At 40.9% G+C, this 21,920-nt stretch overlaps 1 protein-coding gene across 3 annotated transcripts in view; it reads right to left on the minus strand.

The window, feature by feature from the left end:
* WDTC1 (WD and tetratricopeptide repeats 1) overlaps positions 1-21,920 on the minus strand; it is a 48,975-nt gene that overhangs the window by 15,495 nt on the left and 11,560 nt on the right. For 2 of the 3 annotated variants that reach the window (XM_036448327.2, XM_036448329.2), the window contains exons 2-5: positions 17,450-17,597; positions 13,993-14,076; positions 3,951-3,997; positions 3,405-3,516 (exon numbers count right to left, since the gene is read on the minus strand). In XM_036448327.2, coding sequence (XP_036304220.1) covers positions 3,405-3,516; positions 3,951-3,997; positions 13,993-14,076; positions 17,450-17,497 — 291 coding nt within the window. In that variant the 5' untranslated portion in view covers positions 17,498-17,597. The remainder of the gene's footprint in view (positions 1-3,404; positions 3,517-3,950; positions 3,998-13,992; positions 14,077-17,449; positions 17,598-21,920) is intronic. The other variant, XM_036448328.2, reaches the window with a different exon arrangement.

A 21,920-nucleotide genomic window follows, 5' to 3' on the forward strand; every position in this document is an offset into this window, starting at 1 on the left:
AATCAGTCTTAAAATGAAAAGGACTTGCAGTGTTTTAAGGGAGTGTGTGTTTAAAATTGGTTCTAGTATTTCTGGAGAACAATCTGGCAATAGGTAGCAAAGATAAAAACTATTTCTATTTTTTGTTCCAAAATTTCTAGTTCTGAGAAATGATTCCAAAAGGGAAAATGCAGAAATGCTCAGAACAAAACTCATTATAATGACAAATGCTGGAAACGGCTCAAATGCCAGGCCTTGGGAAAGGGCTGAGCACCAGGAGGATACATCTCAGTGTGAGCCCTGGCCAGTGTGGCTCCAGTTGGTTGGTGGGTTCAATTCCTGGTCAGGACACATACCCAGATTATGGCTTTGATCCTCGATAGGGTGACAACTGATTGATGTTTCTGACATTGATGTTTCTCTCTCTCCCTTCTGCTCTCTTAAAAGAGAGAGAGAAAGAGAGAGAGAGAGAGAGAGAGAGAGAGAGAGAGAGAGAGAACCCTCACTATTCTGATGAACCCCCACCATTCTTATTATTATGTCTAGTATTGAAAACAATACTAGACATAATAATAACAAAACAGCTACATAATTTGTATAACAGTAATTCCTAAAACAATCCTCACCTGAGAATATACTTATTAATTTTGGAGAGGAGAGAAACATCAACATGAGAAATATGGGTTGGTTGCCTCCTATGTGTGCCTTGACTATGGATTAAACCCACAATTTAGCTATGTGCCCTGACCTGGAATCAAACCCTGAGAACTTTTGGTGTTTGGGACGACACTCCAACCAATTGAGCCACACTGGCCAGGTCTGAATAATAATTTTTTAAAATATATTTTATTGATTTTTAACAGAAAGGAAGGAAGAGAGATAGAGAGCTAGAAACATCGATGAGAGAGAAACATCAATCAGCTACCTCCTGCACACCCCCTACTGGGGATGTGCCGGAAACAAAAGTGCATGCCCTTGACCGGAATCGAACCTGGGACCTTTCAGTCCGCAGACCGACGCTCTACCACTGAGCCAAACCGGCTTCGGCTAAATAATTTTTTTAAAGTATGCTGTTCCAGCCCTGACTGGTTTGGCTCAGTGGATAGAGCGTTGGCCTGCGGACTGAAGGGTCCCAGGTTCGATTCCGGTCAAGGGCATGCACTTTTGTTTCCGGCACATCCCCAGTAGGGGGTGTGCAGGAGGTAGCTGATTGATGTTTCTCTCTCATCGATGTTTCTGGCTCTTCCTCTCCCTTCCTCTCTGTAAAAAAATCAATAAAACATATTTAAAAATAAATAAATAAATAAAGTATGCTGTCTATTACCAATGTTGAGGAAAAATATTTGGATGTGGTGTTGAGTTCTTCTCTTTTTTGAGTTCAAAAGATCGAATTATCTTTTTTTCTGAATTGAAGTTTCTCGAAACCCACAAGGCTGAATAGTGTGTGTGTGTATGTGTGTGTGTGTACGCAACACTGCATTCAAACAACTAGACCCACTTGACTTAAATGTTCATGCAAAAGCAACAATTCTCTTTCCCACACATACTACTCTAATGACTCACTGGGGTAAGAGCAAGATGAAATAGATGGAATTTAATAATTTTAGGGACAACTAGTAGTTTTAACTGATATTTTTATTGATCTAAGAGAAGATGGGAGAGAGAGATAGAAACATCAACGATGAGAGAGAAGCATTGATAGGCTGCCTCCGGCACATCCCCAACTGGGGATCGAGCCCAAAACCTAGGCATGTGCCCTTGATTGGAATCGAACCTGGAACCCTTCGGTCCACAAGCCGAAGCTCTGTCCCCTTAGCCAAACCAGCTAGGGCACAACTAGTAGTCTTTAATCCTGTCGAGACAGCACATACTCTATGCACAAAAGAAATAACAGAACCCTTGGGAAGAACCTGTGGCCGCTGCCACACTTGTCACTGCAGCAGCCACCAGGGGGAAGTCGTGTGTTAAATACAGGGGTGGGCAAAAGTAGGTTTACAGTTGTGAGTATACCAAATTTATTCTTGTACTATTATTTATTAATTATTACACTGTTTCTATATGAACAACTATAAACTCACTTTTTCCCACTCCTGTAAGTATATCTAATGTTTTATTAACAAAGAGGGAAAAATCCTCTTCCACACTATTTTTTTTTTTTTTTTAACAGAAGAGGAGGCTAAAGGTCTGTGAATATAACTGCCTCGCTCAAAGTCTTACTACTAGTGAGTATCAAAGCCATTGTCAAATTCTGGTCTCTGAACTTAACATTTTGTGCTCTAGGATGCAAAATTTAGGTCCTTTCCCCAGGTCTGACCTCACAGATTCAAAGTGGTCCTAAAACTTTTCAGTGGCAGAAAGCAGTCTCTATTTGCCATGAAAGAGGTGAATCAGAATTGCTCCGTCTCTAAAATAGCAGAAATTCATCTAGGATTTGTCCCTGGGCCAGAGAGGAGAATCACAGCTTGGAAAAGAGCCAGGGTTTAGGGAAATAAGTAGGGTTTGTGCTCTTGAATTTGCCTTCTTCAAGTATGTTATAATTCTTCTTGATATTAACTTGGAAAGGACAGCCTCACTCTCACATACACCCATAACAGAATTTTCGAGCTGGAAAGGTTCTTAAAGGTCTTTTTCTCCAATGTTAAACCTGGCAGGTAAAGTTCCCAGCAAGCGGAACACCTCAGTGCTAATACATTAGCTACATCCTCAGAGGGCCCATTCTACATTTTTCAAATTGCTCTAAGCATTAGACATTTCTTTCCTTCATCAGGCATGTCTTTGCTTCTGTGGACTTACAGCTGTTGTGCTAGGTCTATTATCTGGGATCAAAAGGGACAAGGTTCATGCCACTTCCACACAATAGGTCTCCCGAGGTCTGAGGGCACTTGTAAGGCCCCTTCCCACCTCTCCTTTCCACCACAAAACCTGCAGACCCAGTTCCTATAAAAGCCAGAAGAGTTAAAAGCACCTGTGCCAGGTAACATCAACCCTGTGAACTGCTACTTCCTTTCTAAAATTAAACTATTTATTCACTCGTTTATTCAGGAATCTGAGGGATTTTCCTTAGCTACTACCTTTTCACAGATGAGCAAACAGGTTCAGAGGTCAGATGATTTGCCTACTTCACATAGCTTCCAAAAGGCAGATAAGGGAGTCACACAGGTCTTCCTGCTATCTAAATTCATGCTCAGAACCGTATTTCCCACCATCACCACTCACATACATATACATTCACTTAGAGCTGGTCTCTTGGCTCTAAGAGAGGAAGCAGAATATGGAAAAGAGATGGGGTTTCAGGAATCACCATCAGATGCTCAGATCCAAGGTGTATGTGACCCCAAGGGGTACCTGGGAACCACATATGCAAACACAACCACATGCATAGCTCAGTCGCTTTGTTCACGTGCTCTGTGGCTTATCCCGCTCACCTTGACAGAGAAGATATTTGCAGTGTGTCCCGTGTGCATGGAGAGCAGCTTCTTGTGGTGCAGCGGGTCCCACACAATCGTGTGCTGGTCATCGGAACCAGAGGCCAGCAAGCTGCAAGCAGAGTGAGCAGTTCTGACCTCTCCTCAAGTTCGTGGGCAGTTTTCCCCTAACCCACATTCCCAGGTGATGAGGTGTTAGGCCACACAGAACTTAAATAACAGTGTATGTCACAGATTTTAAGGCTATCTTGTAAACATTGGTTGATTCTCATCTATTTGTCCTGAGAATGTGCCATTATTCCTTAAACCTTGCATTGGCTTATTGAAAAAAAAGTGTTTGGATGGCCACCCAACCTTCCATCTTATCTGGGCTTCATTGTTTACCTGTGTATTGATAGTGATGGACTAAACTAAACTAGTAGCAGAGAGCAGCAGTCTCTTTTCACGTGGGTCCATTCTTTTCCTTAGACCTAGAAAGAGGGTTTCCCAGCTGCCCTACTCCCTTCCTTTAGCACCCTCTTCCCCTGTGCTCTAGCTCATACTTACTCTCCTTTCTCATTCCACTCCAGACAGTTGACACATCCTGAGTGACCCTGGGTAAGCAAATAGAAAGGGATAAGAATAGAGCCAGTCAGAGGTTCTCCTGGGGAGCTCAATACCAAAAAGTAGAACTGAACAGGTAAACTAATCTTTCCATCATCAATGCTTTCCAGGTGCGTGTGGGTGACCAGAATTGAATTAAACTGCCTGGCATCTTACAGTGTTTAAAGTACTTTCATTGTCATGATTTTCCTTAACACTGAACACTCCTGAGTCATAAAGGGCAGGTTTTATCAGTCGGTCCCCTTTTGCAGAAAATTAAACTGAAGTTCAGATAACGATAACAGAAGTGAGATCCAAATAAATTCCTGCTCCTACCACTAGGAATATGTCAACATTCCCTTCGAGGGATAGCCCTCGACCACAGACAATTTGCCCAGAGCAGCATGTGACCCAAGGATGATCTTCCATTCATTTGGCATATATTTAACTTATTGAACACTCACTGCATGCCAGGTACCGTTCAGATGCTGGGGTGTGTCAGAATACAATCACAGTCCCTGCTCTTCTGAGTTTACTTCCAGTAGGAGGAGCCTGGTATGGTAAGGTGCATTGGACTAGTTTCTTGAGTTGGAGATTTGAATTAAGAAACACTGAGAGTGAGGCAATTAATAGATGAAGGTGAAAGCATGCACAGAGAGAAATCATGGCAAAGCTAGAATTACAGGGAAACAGAATCCATGAAAAGCAGAAGGTATGAGGTGGCAGAAACAAGTCTTATATGGGAGGAGAAAACAAATCACTAGGCATTCCTAAATACTATTCTTTCTGTTCCCTCATCCTCCTTCATTCCTAATAGTACCTAGATTTTCATCTAATCATCTTCCTGTCCAAGTTAGACCATGTGTTTCAGGAAGGGTAAATCCATTGTTCTTTTCAATGATAGGTTCAGAAACTTATGCCTAAGCCAAATTGGAGATAGCATTCATTTGGGCATAGGAATTGGCTCAGAAATGACCGTGACCCCAATCAGATGCAAGGGGGACAGTTGCTGGGAGCTTTGGGAAAGGAGTTTTCTCATTCTCAGGAGAGTGAGTCTATGAAAGAGATGCCTTCTTCCTCTAGGTGATGAGAGGGCTGATGTGACACCTGGAATTGCCACCCAGAAAGTGAAACTGAAGAAGGAAAGCCCAGCTTAGGGAATCAGAAAATGGAGCCAGAGTGACCAGAATAACTAACCCAGATGCCTACTCTACTCCTCAACTTCCACTTAAGCCAATCAATTCATAACTGTTTAAAGTCATTTGAGTTGGGTTGTTACTTGTACACAGCATCCTAACTAATAAACTCCAACTCATTCTTCAGACTTCTCTTTATAGGTACTTCCTTCAAGATGCCTGTCCTGTCATGTGAATTTGGGAGGGAGGGATACTGTCACACTGTATTATGCTGTGTCGACATGGTTGTTTGCTTCACCAGACTGAGCCCTGAGAAGTGGGCTTTGTGTAGTGTTCATTGCATCTCCAAGGCCAGTTATAGTCCTTGACACAAATCTGTTGCATAAATGAACAAACGAGTCAGTGGGACTAACGGGAAGAATAAAGAGCTATGAACACATCTAATTCCCCGCCTTTAGTCAGAAAAGGCCTTCCTCTGCCTTCTCCTTTCCTTTCACCTTTTGCTCTATACAGATTCTCATCTGAGTTGAGCCTCACTTCTTCCCAAGTTCTGCACTTACCAACACTGCAGACACATTTACTCTGTCCACACTTGTCAGAGCACTTGCTGACCTGAGGCCTCTCACTTTCCTGTGACACTTGGCTGCAACCCTGCCCATAGCTTTGGTCACACTTTCTAGGTCAGAATCATTTCTGTCTTCAGCCCTCTCATTTTGTTCACCAGGCTGTAAATTACTTGTACTTGGGGGGCCACATCTTCCCAGCTGAGCCTTGAACAACTCATTGCTATCATTACCTTAGAGAACTGTTTGGTAGTTTCAGATAAAGTTAAGCTTGTATCTATCCTGACCCAGTAATTCCATTTGTAGGCATTTACTTGAGAAAAATGAAAACTGGTTTAAGAATATCCATAGATGATTTATTTTTAAAAAGCTCCACACTGGAAATTGCTCAAATGGTCATCAACTGGAGAAAGGATAAACAAAATGTAGTACATCCATATAGTGTATCAGTACTCTTCAATAAAAAGGAACAAACTATATATGTGCAACAGATATTTTTCCATTGATTTTAAGAGAGAGGGGGAGACACAGAGAGAGAAACATTGATATGAGAGATACACATAGATTGGTTGCCTCCCACACACCAGGGTTGGGGTCAAGCTTGCAACTGAGGCACGTGATCTTGACAAGAATCGAGTACGGGACCCTTCAGTCCATGGGCCTATGCTCTACCCACTGAGCAAAACTAGCTAGGGTCATGCTTTTCCTTCTGATCTTTGTTACTTGCTCCTTCTCAATATTCAAATTTCATTTCAAATATCACTTCATCAGAGTGGCTTTCTCTGATCACTATATCTAAAGTATATCCCATTACCATGGTTTAATATGACTTGTTTCTAGTGAATTTACACTCAAATTACATTAAAACAAAAGCAATCAAGCTAGATTGTGAAGGTGAGATATATGTTTGCAACTTTAAAAAAAAATATTAAGAAAACAAATAAGGCAAGAGAATAAATCCACCAAGCCAAGAACTATTTGTTAAATCCTTTAAAAGAGTAGACACATGGTTGGAGTCAAAAGAATATGAACTATGGAGCCAGACAGGCCTGATATAAATATTCTTTTTCTATTCATGTGACCTTGGAAATGCTCAGTTTTGTTTTTTTTTAAAAATATATTTTATTGATTTTTCACAGAGAGGAAGAGAGAGGGATAGAGAGTTAGAAACATCGATGAGAGAGAATCATCGATCAGCTGCCTCTTGCAGACCCCCTTCTGGGGATGTGCCCGCAACCAAGGCACATGCCCTTGTCCGGAATCGAACCCAGGACCCTTCAGTCCGCAGGCCGACGCTCTATCCACTGAGCCAAACCGGTCCCGGCAAGAAATGCTCAGTTTTATGCTCCTCATTTGTAAAGTGACATTCCTTTCCTCATAGCAGAGTGGAAACAAAGCCTAGGATAGAGCCATAAAGAAGACCAACATAAGGGCCTGATGGACAAGGAGTACGCAAAGGGCATCAAGAAAGACACTAGAGGAGTAGGAAGGAAAACAGAGGGTGATGCCTCAGACCCAGATGATGAAAGTTTTGTTGAGGAAGTATCCAGTACTACCAAATACTGTCAAGCTAGATAAGGACTAAGAAGTGTCCATTGATTTAGGGCAAGAAAGCTTCAGTGGTAACCCTGGCAAGAGCCACTTTTGTGGTGTGTGGTTAGATAAACAGAAGTAGGTTGACGAATTCGTCATGTGCCACATTTGATATTTTCAGTCAACGATGAGCCACATATACAATATACCAGATAGCCTAGGTGTGTAGTAGGCTGTACCATCTAGTTTGTGCAAGCACACTCAAGATGTTGCACAATGACAAAGCCACCTAACAGTGCATTTCTCAGAATGTATCCCTGTCATTGAGCAGCACATGACAGTCCTGGGAAGTGAGGAAGCAAAAACACTGAGTATAGACTACTCTTTCAGTCTGGCTAAGAAGGGGAAGAGAAACAGAAGGCTATAGCTACATGTGGCTGTGGCATCAAAGACTTTCTTATATTAGAGAAGCTTGAGCATATTTAATCCCAAGGGGAATCAATAGAGAAAGGGAAAGTTAAAGATGTAAGAAAGCTAAAAGATCATCTGTGGTTGGGGTTTTGTCAGATTAATGTTGCAAGAGAATGATTGTAGTGATGAGTCATTGATTCTTAGGAGAGAGGGAAGGAAGTAAAGACATGAAGTAGCTTGTAAGGAGAGAAGAGGAGTTGACTGGACTTGGAGGACTTGCTGAGGCTGCAGAATCATTGAGGCATGACAGATATACGTATATGCTCTTTTTTCACTTACTAATATATCTTGGAAATCACTCATATCAATTAGAATTCTTTTTCATAATTGCATAGCACTTTGATGTATTATAGATGAAACAAGATTTATTCAACTAATTTCCCATATATGTATTCTTTTTAAAAAAAATATTTTATTGATATTTTACAGAGAGGAGGAAGGGAGAGAGATAGAGAGCTGGAAACGTTGATGAGAGAGAAACATCAAACAGCTGCCTCCTGCACGCCCCCTACCGGGGATGTGCCCGCAACCAATGTACATGCCCTTGACCAGAATTGAACCTGGGACCTTTCAGTCTGCAGATCAACGCTCTAACACTGAGCCAAACCGGTTTCGTCTCATATATGTATTCTTAAGAGTTGTTTCTAATAGTTTGCAATTATAGCAATACCATAATGAATAACCTTGTGCACATGTATTTTATTACTGCTGGAGATGTGTACCTGCAGGGTAAAAGCCCAGAAGAGGGAGTGTTGGCCAAAGAGTAAATGTATATGTGGTCTTGTTAGATATTGCCAAGTTTCCGTCCATTGGGTTGCATCATTTTGCCTTTCCAGTAGCAATGCATGAGAGTGCCTGTTTCTCCACCACTTTCTACACACTATGTGGTGAAGCTTTTGAATATTTCACCAACTCTGACATATGAAAAATGGCATCTCAACATAATTTAAAGTTACATTTCTCTTGTGAATTAAATTGAATATCTTTTCCATTTGTTTAAAGGCTATTTTAATATAATTTTTGTCAATTTTGGTGTAACAAAATTGAAAATAAGAATTTATATGTGTGTATCTGCATATTTTTGCAAACACAAACACAAGCACAGAATGGATAAGTGAAAACTAATGAAGTTGGTTACCACTAGAGGGAGGAAGGTATATGAAGGGTAGAGAAAGGGTATGAGTAATCCTGCTCTGGACCTTTTTGTAGAGTTTTTACTTTTAGAACAAAGTTGAGCCCGGCCAGTGCTGCTCAGTGGTTGATCGTTAACCTATGAACCAGGAGGTCACGGCTCAATTCCTGGTCGGGGCACATGCCTGGATTGCAGGCTTGATTACCAGTGGGAAGCATGCAGGGGATAGTCATTGATGCTTCTCTCTCATCATTGTTGTTTCTCTTTCTCCCTCTCCCTTCCTCTCTGAAGATGATAAAAATATATTGGGGGGAAATGCCAAGCCCCCTACTTAAATTCTGAATCCCATACCCATCAGCTTTCCCCAGGACTTTGGTCCTTCAGTTATTCTGTCCTTCTCTTCTATCAGCAATCCCTTCCTCTCATCTACATACAAATATGCTCTAGCATTTCTTCCCATTTTCTTTAGGGAATCCCACTGACCCCTTCACCTACTGCCCCATTTCTCTGCTTCCCTTTGTAAACAAAGTTGTTCAACGTTGTCTATAAAGATGGGTGGAGGGAGGAGAAACAAAACAAAACAAAACAAAACGACTTAGAAGGGAAATAAAGATGTTTCTTCCTCCAATCTCCTGTAATGACTCCCCACTGGTTAAAGCAAACCAAAAGACAGAGGACAAGAGAGAACATTAATATTCTTGTGCAAGTCAGCTGTCCAGGCAGTGAGCTGAAGAATGGTAAAAAAGTGATGTAGAGGGGCAAGAAAATGTAACTTTTAAAGATTACTCTTTTTACTGCTTGTATTCTACTAGAGGCCTAGTGCACGAAATTCGTGCACAGGGGAGAGGTGGACGGGTGATGGTGTCCCTCAGCCCAGCCTGCACCCTCTCCAATCTGGGACATCCCTCTCACAATCCAGGACTGCTGGCTCTCAACTGCTCACCTGCCTTCCTTCCTGATTGCCCCTAACTGCTTCTGCCTGCCAGCCTGATCACCCCCTAACCACTCCCATGCCAGCCTGATTAATGTCTAACTGCTCCCCTGCCATCCTGTTTGCCCCAACTTCCCTCCTCTGCTGGTCTGGTAACTGCTAACTGCCCATCTCTGCTGGTCATCTTGTAGTGGCCATCTTGTGTCAAAATGGGGGCAGCTATTGTGTGTTGGAATGATGGTCAATCTGCATATTACTCTTTCATTAGATAGGATAGAGGCCTGGTGCATGGGTGGGGGCCAGCTGGTTTGCCCTGAAGGGTGTCCTAGATCATGTCCTGGTGCATGGGGTATGGGGCGGCCTGGGCGAGGGGACTGGTGGTTTGCAGGCCAGCCATGCCCCAGAGCGACCCAAGCAGAGGCCCTGGTATCTGGGATTTATGTATCTTCTATAATTGAAACTTTGTAGCATGGAGCGGAGCCAAGCCTTCTGCTTGCTCCGTGGCCGCCATTTCTGTTTGGATTTATTTACTTTCTATAATTGAAACTTTATAACCTTGAGTGGAGGCTTAGGCTGGCTAGGGCAGGCGGAAAGCTTGGCTTCTTCCATTGCCAGAGAAATCCAAGTCTCCCTGCTGCTCTCTGTGGAGGTAGACATCTTGGTTGGGGTTAATTTGCATACTCATTCTGATTGGCTGGTGGGCGTAGCTCTTTCTAGTTACCTTTTTTATCTCCTTAGCTTATAATTAACTTCTGAAAGCTAGGTGCCTCAGAGCTAGGCCTCAGACCCTATTCTCTAATGCTCCATGGACAAATGAAGTCTCCAGATTTCTCCCTATAATCCAGAGCTATCTCCCAATTAGTACTGCCTACCTGATACCGCCACAAAGCTATCCAACTGGCTTCCAAACTTTCAACCCCTGATTTTCTCTCTAACTTATTTTTTTCTCTCAGTCTTCTTCTTTCCATCTTTTCTCAATTCTCTAAGTCTCATAAGAGGCAAAGCTGGGATTTAAACTGGGTCTTTTTAATATCTAAACCCGTGTACATTCCTTCATACTATGTGCTTCTACTACAAGTCCTGGGCAAGGTGGCCTATAGGCAAGTACAAATTGAAACGGTTCACCTTAACATAATTGTTTCTGAGTTGCAGATCTTGGAAAACAATAGATGGGATCCTGTGTTGTAGTCACAGAAGTTTCCAAATCTATTCTGGACAAAGTTATCAAACCAGGAAGAGATGGTAAAGATAATATGGGTTGGACAGAGGCACAGCTAAAAGGAGAAGCCAAGCCAGCTAGGGATCACTGTCAATTCAGCATCAACCATAGCAGGTTTCTCAACCTCGACATTATTGGCATTATAATTCTTTTTTTTTTAAATATGTTTTTATTTATTTCAGAGAAAGAGAGAGAGAGAGAGAAACATCAATGATGAGAATTATTGACCAGCTGTCTCCTGCATGCCCCAAACTGGGGATCAAGCCTGCAACCCCGACATGTGCCCTGACCAGGAATCTAACCATGAGCTTCTGGTTCGTAAGTTGAAGCTCAACCACTAAACACGCTGGCTGGGCTGGGTGGGGCTGCATAATTCTTTGTGGCACTTTCTTTGTTGTCCTGTATATTGTAGGATGTTTAGCAGAATCCTGAACTTCTACCTACTGTATGCCAGCAGTATCCTAGTTTTGATAACCAAAACTGTTTCTGGGCATTGCCAAATGTCCCATTGAAGGTAAAATCTTCCATGTCCCACCTCCAATTGCACTACAGGAATGTACTCTGAGCTTTGTTCTAAAGGAAACATGGAGAGAAACTTTTTAAAAAAAATTATAAATTCCTGTATAAATAATAAAATACATAAAAAATCATGTTTTCAAGTAATTTTTAGAGATATGGGAAAACAATAATGTAAAATTATAGAAGGTTTATATCAAACTGTGTAAATGATACAAGAACCGTTTGTAGGAAAAAAGTTACATAAAAGCATGGAAAGAAACAGGAAGATTTAAGAATCGTAATTATTATTTTATTGAATTAGCTTGCCAAGATCCAGGCACTGTGTTAAGTGCTTCACACTAACCTACTAATTTAATCATCACAATAATTCTGTTTTACCAATCAGGAAACTAGGGGTAACTTGCACAATGCTGTATAGCTGTGGAGAAGATAGGTCTTGAAAATAAATGGATGAAGCTCCAACGTCCATCTCTTAACAAGTATTCTACTTCATATCAAAGATTGTACACCAAACATTAACAAAGTTTGTCTCTACACAAAGGAATTAAAAGTGATTTTTCTTCTCTACATTTTTCTGTCTATTCCATATTTTCTACTATGATGTTTATTACTTCTATAATCAGAAAAAAATATTAAGTAAAAGTTATGAAAACTACTTGGTAACATGGAGAAAAAGAATTATTATATGTTAACTTAAAAAAATTTAGTGCAGACCTAGCTGGTGTGGCTCAGTTGGCTGGGCATCGTCCCATGCACCAAAAGGTTGCTGGTTCGATTCCCAGGCAGTGCACATGCCTGGGCTCCATCCCTGATGGAATGAGTGCAAGAGGAAGCTGATTGATACTGTATTCTCATATTGATGTTTCTCTTTCTCTCCCCCTCTCCCTTCCTCTCTCTAAAAATCAATAGAAGTATTTTTTAATTTAATGTAAAGTAGGATTACAATTATATAAAACTCTATAGGAGATAAAACAAAGTATTTGAAATACTAATAGTAATTGTATTATGGAGTGAGGACTGAAAAGTAATTTTTACTTATATTTTCCATATTAATAGTTATATTTTGTAATGGATGAAAGTTTATTATTAAAAGAAAGCAATCAAAATAATTGGTAGGAGTGGGAAATCTTTTTTCTGCCAAGGGCCATTTGAATATAGCGTCATTTGAAGGCTGAGGGTCATTCAAAATTATGAACTTAAAAATTAGCTTGCTGCCCTAGCTGGTTTGGCTCAGTGAATAAAGCATTGGCCTGCAGACTGAAGGATCCCAGGTTCCATTCCAGTCAAGGGTGCATTCCCGTGTTGTGGGCTCCATCCCCAGTAGGAGGCGTGCAGGAGGCAGCCAATCAATAATTCACTTTGATCATTGATGTTTCTCTCTCTCTCTCCCTCTCCCTTCCTCTCTGGAATCAAAAAATATATTTAAAAAAAATTAGCCTGCTATATTTGGTCAAACATTTAATTAACTCATCCCTACTGCCTTTGGAAGGCCAGACCAATGATTTCATGGGCCTTATATGGCCTGAGGGCCGGACGTTCCCCACCCCTGATTTATAAACTCACTACCTTGAGATAACACTGTTAACATTCAATAAATTATTTTTAGTCTTTTTCTAAGACCAACATCATCACTTATAAACACTAATCTGAAGGAACCAAAGAGAATTCTACTCAACCTGCAGATAACACTAAGTTGGTTAGGACAGTTAAAAGTTGGATTCAAAACATGATCTTAAGGAAGAAAAGGAATGCAACTAATATTGTGGAGTATCTGTCAATGAAAAAGTGGAATTTCTGGGTTGAAAACCTGGCTCTCCATGGCCTGAACAGGATAACAATGGACAAGGTGCTGGTCTTTCTGAACCACTTTTTTTGAATATCTATTCCCTAACTACTTTCCCAGAGCATTTCTTTGAGAAAACGTGTGTGTGTGTGTGTGTGTGTGTGTGAAAACACTTTGAGCCGGAAGTGGTTTGGCTCAGTGGATAGACCGTCGGCCTGTGGACTGAAGGGTCCCAGGTTCAATTCTGGTCAAGGGCATGTACCTTGGTTGTGGCACATCCTCAGTAGGGTGTGTGCAAGAGGCAGCTGTTTCTCTCTCATCTATGTTTCTAACTCTCTATCCCTCTTCCTTCCTCTCTGTAAAAAAATCAATAAAATATATTTTTAAAAAAGAAGAAAACACTTTGGAAACTCTAAATTCCTGTATAAAGGTAAGAATCATTGTTCTAAGTCAAAAAGAAAAACAGTGGCATGCAATTCAAAAATATTTTCAAGCACAAAGCAAAAAATATAACCCAAAAATAATTTCTGCATGACCATGTAAATAACTAATCTTGATTCAGATTTACCTACCTAATATACTGCTGATAAGCAAAGGTAACCTTTAGGTATGACCTGCACAGAAAAACTTGTTTATGTCTTGAATAATGCTGAAAGGATTCTCTGCAGCCAAAGGAGAGCCAGCCATCAGCATCTAGGGAAGCAAACTGGATCTCTTACCTGCAGCTCTGCTTCCAGGCCCAGCCGTCTGATAAAGGGGTCAGTGACATGGTAGTGCCGCTCAAAGCTCAGGGCACCCCGCTCCTTGGGGACAGAAACAAAACATAGCCTCATTGATTTAATTCAACATGACTTATTATGTGCCTCCTATATCCAATACTTGTGCTGGGAACTACAGGCATTAAAAAATATAACAAATCAGCTTGTGGGAGCTTGCACTACAGTTGAACAGGGATTAGAGAAAGAACAGAGTATATAAGTATTAAATTGCACTTTTTGGATTACCAAAAAAAAAAAAGAAAAAAAATTGAAAACAACAAATAGGAAATGTTTCCGTATTAGGTTAGAGTAGGTGGGCATCAACTTTAGAACACATACGGTGCAAGATACGTGAAGGAAAAATTTGCATGGTCCCTCCAACTCTATGTTTCTGTGCCCCTAGGAAATGGTCCTTGTCCTTGAAGGCCACCAGTCTAATGATATCATAAAAGCCCCCACAAATGGACAAAGTTCCAAAAAGATTCAGGGATGCAGAGGAAAATACTATATGAAACACAGACTAACGTGTACAAAACACAAGGCTCCCATAGATGCATACACTTGATCCTTCTGGATGGTGACCACAGTTTATGCTAGATGCTACTTATATTTAAAAGATTTTTAATTAAAAAGTGTTTTAGCATTGACATTTTCAAAGAACATTCTCATGTTCTTTTGGATTTCATTCTCAAGATCAGCCTGCAGGCAGACAGATGTTATTATCATTTAACAACAGAAAGTGAGGCATAGGGAAGTAAAATGACTAAAGTCTTCTAAGGTAGCTAATTAGTGCTGGTGAGATTTAGCTCCTCACCTCAGCTTAGGGTTCTTTTACACACACACACACACACACACACACACACACACACACACACGGGCTGGTGCATGAAATTCGTGCTTGAGTAGGACCCCAGGCCTGGCAGGCAATCAGGGCCTATTGGGCCCTTCCGGCTGCTGTCTGGGGCCTTGCCGCTGGCTGCCAGCCAGGGCCTTCCTTTGTTCTGTGCCGTACACATCATAGTGACCGATCAAACTCTCGATCTTCCGATTGAACTCCTAAGGGGACATTTTGCATATTGGCCTTTTATATATATATATATATATATATATATATATATATGTATATATAGCTTAGGTCTAGTAATAATGTCGTTTTCTAATATACTTTTTTAAATCGAGTTTATTTAAACAATACAACAAAATTTAATCAACAATATAGTTGTCGTTGTTTTCTACTACTTGTGCCCAACGCTCAGGAAGCATTTTAATCCCTCTCTTGTAAAATTCTTGTGATTTTGATGCAAAAAATTCGGTCAATGCATTTTTGAGGCATTCTTCATTATTAAATTTTTTTCCAAGAAGAAAGTTTTGCAAAGAACAAAACAAATGGTAATCAGAAGGGGCAATATCAGGAGAATATGCAGGTTGAGGGAGAACTTCCCATTCCAACTGGCGCAGTTTTTCAGCAGTGATTCTTGCAGTCTGCGGTCGTGCGTTATCCTGGTGAAGAATTACGCCCTTCCGATTAATCAGCGCGGGTTCTTTTCCTCTTAAAGCTTGGGCTAACCTTTCCAATTGGGCACTATACACTGCACTTGTAATGGTTTGGTTAGATGGTAAAAGTTCATAATGAAGAATTCCTTTAAAATTCCACCAAACACACAACATCACTTTTTTCGCATGCAAGTCAGGTTTTGGCGTGGGCTGCGGAGCCTCATTTTTGTCCAACCATTGAGGCCGCCTTTTCAAATTAACATACAGCACCCATTCTTCACCTCCGGTAACAATTTGCTCTAAAAACGGCAAACGGTTTTGACGAGAGAGGAGCGAACTGCAAATTGTGACTCTTTGATTACGGTTGTTGTCGGTCAACTCATAAGGAACCCATTTTCCAAACTTTTGGACTTTGCCAAGTGCACGCAATTGATTGGAAATTGTTTTTTGTGAACAATTTAAAGTTGTCACAAGCTCTTGTTGGGTAATTTGAGGATTTTGCACCAAAAGAGCTTGAAGAGCTTCTTGATCAAAATTGGACACACGGCCTCGACCACTCTTGTCATCTAACGAAAAATTTCCCTCGCGAAATTTCTCAAACCAACGCTGGCATTTTCTGGCGCTAACTCCATCTTGACCAAGAGCACTACAGATGTTTTTTGCAGCCTCACTTGCTTTTCTTCCTAATTGGAACTCGTAAAGCATGCAGTGCCGAATATGCTCTTCATCCGCCATCTTCTTAGCCCTAGTTTTGCAACAAAAACCAAACCAAACACAAACTTTTTCAAGCAAAACTTGTTAATTGCACTTCACACGTTCTGTAGATACCACGTGTTTGAAGGTTATGTCAATACAAGTCAACGCCAAGCAAGATTTTAAACGAATGTTAAAAACGACATTAATTATTACTAGACCCGAGAGATATATATATGATATTTTTATTGAATTCAGAGAGGACGGGAGAGGAAGAAAGATAGAAACATTAATGAGAGAGAATCATTGATCAGCTGCCTTCTGTACTGCCCCCTATTAGGGACTGAGTCCTGCAATCTGGGCATGTGCCTTGACTGGGAATCAAACTGTAACTTCCAGGTTCATAGGTCAATGCTCAATCACTGAGCCATGCTGGCCAGGTCCAGCTTAGGGTTCATACTAGAGAAGCACATCATGTCTTGGTAAGCATTAAGCCCCTGTTTTCTTTTACTAAGGGTTTCTCTGACAAAGTCTGAGATACCTCTCTAAATGAACTTGACTCTCGTTATCCACTTATCTCACAGTACTGGAGTGTCTTCTATGTACATCCTACAAAGGACAGGTGCAGGCTTTGGTACAGGAGATCCTCAAAGAGAAGAAAGAGTCTAAGCTGAACTGGGACTAAGACTCTCCCAGGTTCTTATATGTTCAGTTTAGCAGCTGGAGCCCTGGCTGGTTTGGCTCAGTGGATAGAGCATCAGCCTGCAGACTGTAGGGACCCATGTTCAATTCTGGTCAAGGGCACGTGCCTGGGCTGCCAGCTCAATCCCAGTGGGGGGCACACAGGAGGCAGCCAATCAATGATTCTCTATCTTCCTTTCTGAAATCAATAAAAATATATTTTTAAAAATTAGCAACTCAGAGCAGCACAAAGAAGCTACATTTACTCCTGCTGTAACCCCCACATATACATATGCATGTAGCCAAGTATGCACAAACACACATACACACACATGAATGAGATGGTTCTCCTCTCTCATTTATCTTCATTAATCTCAAAGACCCAGGTACAAGCACATGGACAGGGGAGTCTCCCTGAATTTTATTGGTTCTAGTCCAGAGTCTGTCACTATTAGCTATGTGATTTAGGCAAGTCACCAACTCAGTTTCTTTGGCTAAAAACCGAACCTGCGGGGAAGAAAGGACCTCATGCTCTGGTTTAGTGTCTTACCTTGATCTGCCTATTAATGAGGTCTCTAGTTATGTTGACTTTTGCCATCTTCTCTTAATGAATTCAACAGAAGGAAGCTAGATAAAGATCTTCAGAACCCTTGAGCATTCCAGCAAAGCCCAGGTCCGCAGGACACACATTTAATTACCTGTGGAGGAAAAAAATGATCAAACCTTGGGGGATGGAATAAGATAGCTTCAGAGTCCCGATTTCACCCCTAAAACAGCCCCCCAGCCTACCCAGTGAACTGGCTATTGCCTGTGATTTATGACACAGTGCTGAGGATCCTCTGGAGCAGTGGTCACCAACCTTTTGGGCCTCATGGACCACCAGAGGTCCGCGGACCAACAGTTGGCAACCGCTGCTCTGGAGGACAAGTGGCATAGGGGACGGGGAGACAATGACTCACAGCCACAGAAAGTACTGGAACAAACTCCAATAAGTCATGTATACTTCACCAGGAAATGGGGGGTTGGATGAGTGTAAAGGAAGATGGAAGCATATCCTGAAAATAAGACCAAGGTACGTACACAGCAAGAAAGATGTCATTTCATTTGCTCAGAATGTATCTGTGGCAACCAGTCTGAGACTTTTTTTTTAAGTGTTATCCTTTTCCATTTTTATTTATTTATTTTATTTTATTTTAGAGAGAGGGAGAGGAATAGATAGAAGAAACATCAAAGTGAAAGAAACATCAATTGGCTCCCTCCTGCACTTCCCTTACTGAGGATATGCCTGCAACCTGAGCATGTGCCCTGATCAGGAATCCAATCTTGGTTCATGAGTTGATGTTCAACCACCTAGCCACACTGGCTGGGATGAAACTTTTAATTAATTAATGCTTCAAATCCCTGACCCTCAGGTTGGTTCTCACCAAAATCAAATCAGTATCACAGAGAGGTCATGCAGACCTCTAATAGATTCACAGAATCAAAGAGTGGACAGGAGATGTAATGGGACCAGGTCCAATATGCAATCTGATAAAGAAATCCCTCTTCAATATCCTGATAGGTATGCTTTCAATCTTATAACCTCTTGAACCAACCTATTTCTGTTTTATAATTTTGATGATGGCTACAAAGATCTAGTAATCTCATTTCTGATAATGTACCATAAGAAAACACAAACTGTAATCTAAAAGTTCCATAACCCTCCCCTAAGAAAGTTCTATACCCAAGCATATTCATCACAGATTTTATAAAATCAAACAAAAAAAATTTGCTTTTACAAGTTTCTAATGATAAGAGGAGTTAAATAATGTACAACCATATTATATTATGCATCATTAGAAATGCTACCTGTGAAAGAAAAATGCTTACATCACATCCAATGTTTACATAATAACATGATGCTCTGTCAATAAATAATACTATTAGTTATCTTTTTTTTCATTATCATCTCTCTCATAAACATTTTAAAAATATATATATTTTATTGATTTTTTTTTACAGAGAGGAAGAGAGAGGGATAGAGAGTCAGAAACATCGATGAGAGTCATCGATCAGCTGCCTCTTGCACACCCCCTACTGGGGATGGGCCCGCAACCAAGGTATATGCCCTTGACTGGAATTGAACCCGGGACCCTTCGGTCCGCAGGCTCTATCCACTGAGCCAAACCGGTTTCAGCTCTCATAAACTTTTTATGAAAATTTTCAAGCATTAAAAAAACTAGAATCATATATATAAAAGGCTAATATGCTGTGTCCATCCGGGCAATGACATCATGTAGCAACGCCCGCCTTCCTCTCCCTAGTGACTAGCCTCCTTGGAGTTTCTTCACCCCAGGAACAGGACTTGCTTTATAGCCAGGTAGAAACATTTCACACTTTAACCAAATGTCTGTGAAGCATTTTCCCACGCCTCATCTCATTTGGTCCTCACAGAAGTCCTGGAATAGGTAGAGAGGAGACTCGGTTGAATCCTATTTTCTTTTCATTAGCTGGAAAACGGAGGTTTAGAAACTTGACCTGACTGAAAAGAAATGGTGGACTTTGAAAATGATTTCAGGTTTTCTCACTGCTCAGAATATAGTCAAGTACTGCTGCAGTATAATATTTTACCCTTTGTTCTCCCTGTGTGATCTATAATAATAATCTGCTTTGTGTTCATATTTATTGCTCTGTTGCTGGTAATTACCTGAAAGAGAAGTTGGGGTGCTTCACAGGGCTGGAAAAGGTTTAGCTAAATCAGAAAGCAGGTCTAATTAAGCAAGTTTATTCTATATCTAGAAAAGGCTAAGTTGATTCGTGCATGCGTGACACATATAAAGCTCTCACTGGTGCCAATCACACACGTGTTTCCATCTGTCACTGTCGATCATGAATTTAGTTGACACTTCTATTATAGCGAAAGGGCGAATAGTGATATGATATTAAAATATTTCTTCTAATTTATTTCCTTTCATTGTGCAAAAATTTGTGCACTAGGCCACTAGTAACAAGTATAATGACTTACCAAATGCCCATCACCAGCTTTGGTAATTATGAACATCTAGCTCTGTGGTCGGCAAACTGCGGCTCAAGAGCCATATGTGGTTCTTTGGCCTCTTGAGTGTGACTCTTCCACAAAATACCACAGCCTGGGTAAGTCTATTTTGAAGAAGTGGCGTTAGAAGAAGTCTAAGTTTAAAAAAAATTGGCTCTCAAAAGAAATTCAATCATTGTACTGCTGATATTTGGCTTTGTTGACTAATGAGTTTGCTGACCACTGTTCTAGATTAATGATCACTATGAGAATTCACCAAAAGAGCCAACTACATTGTCAATACTCATTCACTAATTTTCTTAAAACATATACTGAGAATTTACCAAGTATCAAGCACTGTGTTAGACATAGGGCAGTACTGAGATAAAAGACATACTACCTGTATTAACACAGCAGAGAGTCAAAGACAAGGGGCTTTAGTTATTGGTGTGTAGCTTGGAAATACTAAAAGGAAAAAGCAGAGAAACCAGACAAGCAAAAAAATTTACTATCAATATAATGTAGGTAAATAGTACAATGGAAATTGGAATTTTAAAACACTATCAAACTAGTATATAGAGGTTTCAAACACCAAACATCAAATTTAATGACTCAGGTCGAAACCGGTTTGGCTCAGTGGATAGAGTGTCGGCCTATGGACTGGAGGGTCCTGGGTTGGGTTCGATTCTGGTCAAGGGCATGTACCTTGTTTGCGGGCATATCCTCGGTGGAGGGTGTGCGAGGGGCAGCTGATCAATGTTTCTGACTATCTCTCTCCCTTCCTCTCTGTGGAAAATCAATAAAATATATTTTAAAAAAATTTAATAACTCAGTTGGTATTTCTATTCCCATCATGAGATGAAATGGTAGCATACCAGCATATGGCTCATTCTGGGTCACAGCCCGCCCCTCTCAAGGAAACAGGAATTCAGTGTCTTTCCACAAATACAGGTCTTTCCCAGTAGGTGGTCTGCAGGAGGCAACTGATCAATGATTCTCTCTCATCACTGATATTTCTATCCCTTTCCCTCTACCTTCCTCTCTAAAATTAATCAGATCAATAAATGGTTATCTGAATATGAGAAGATTTAATCATGCTCAAATTTTAATAGCATTATTTTAAGGAGGGCTCTGAAACAGTCAATTCTACAGAGTAAAGAACTAATTCATAGATATAGAATAATCTGAATGATTTGGAGATGAAGAAAGTTTTATATGTATACACACACATAAAAGGCTAATGTGCTAAGTGTCCGACCATCTGATCGGTCACTATGACATGCACTGACCACCAGAGGGTAGATGCTCAATGCAGGAGCTGCTGAGCTGCAGTGACTTGGCAGTGGCAGTTCTCGGGTGATGCACCCCAAAACCATGGGTTATGTTGTTGCTGGGGCACTGTCGGCTCTGAATCTGGTTTACTGCACATTCACATTTGCGTTCCACATCCTGTACAACAGCAACTTTGCAGAATTGTACTCTGGGAACCCTTGTGCTCTGGGACCCCTCGGGGGATGTTGGAGAGCTGGTTTGGGTCCAATTTCATAGGCCAGGCAAAGGGACCCCTCTCACTCTGCAGATACTGGGGAGGGACCACAGGAGGTTGACTCCAGGGCATGTCCCACCCATCTTGCCCAATCCTGCCCCACTAGTCACCTTCTAATTAATTTCTTTTCAATGTGCATGAATCCATGCACTGGGTCATTAGTACATATATAAAAGGCTAAGTGACTGACTGTACATATGAGGCACCCTGGCAATTTAAAAATAAATGTTGACTAGTGCATGCGTAATAAGTATAAAGCTCTGGCTGGCACCAATCACACGTGTGTGTTTCAATCCGTCATTGTTGATTGTGAATTTGGTTGACACTTCTATTATAAAGAAAGGTCAAATAGTGGTATTAAAATATTTCTTCTAATTAATTTCCTTTCAATGTACACAAATAGTGTGTGTGTTACTTACATATATATAAATATGATTAAACACTAAAAAGGACTACAAGGGA

The sequence above is a fragment of the Pipistrellus kuhlii genome, unplaced genomic scaffold (genome assembly GCF_014108245.1).
Source record: "Pipistrellus kuhlii isolate mPipKuh1 unplaced genomic scaffold, mPipKuh1.p scaffold_m20_p_2, whole genome shotgun sequence".
Taxonomy (NCBI): Eukaryota; Metazoa; Chordata; class Mammalia; order Chiroptera; family Vespertilionidae; genus Pipistrellus; species Pipistrellus kuhlii.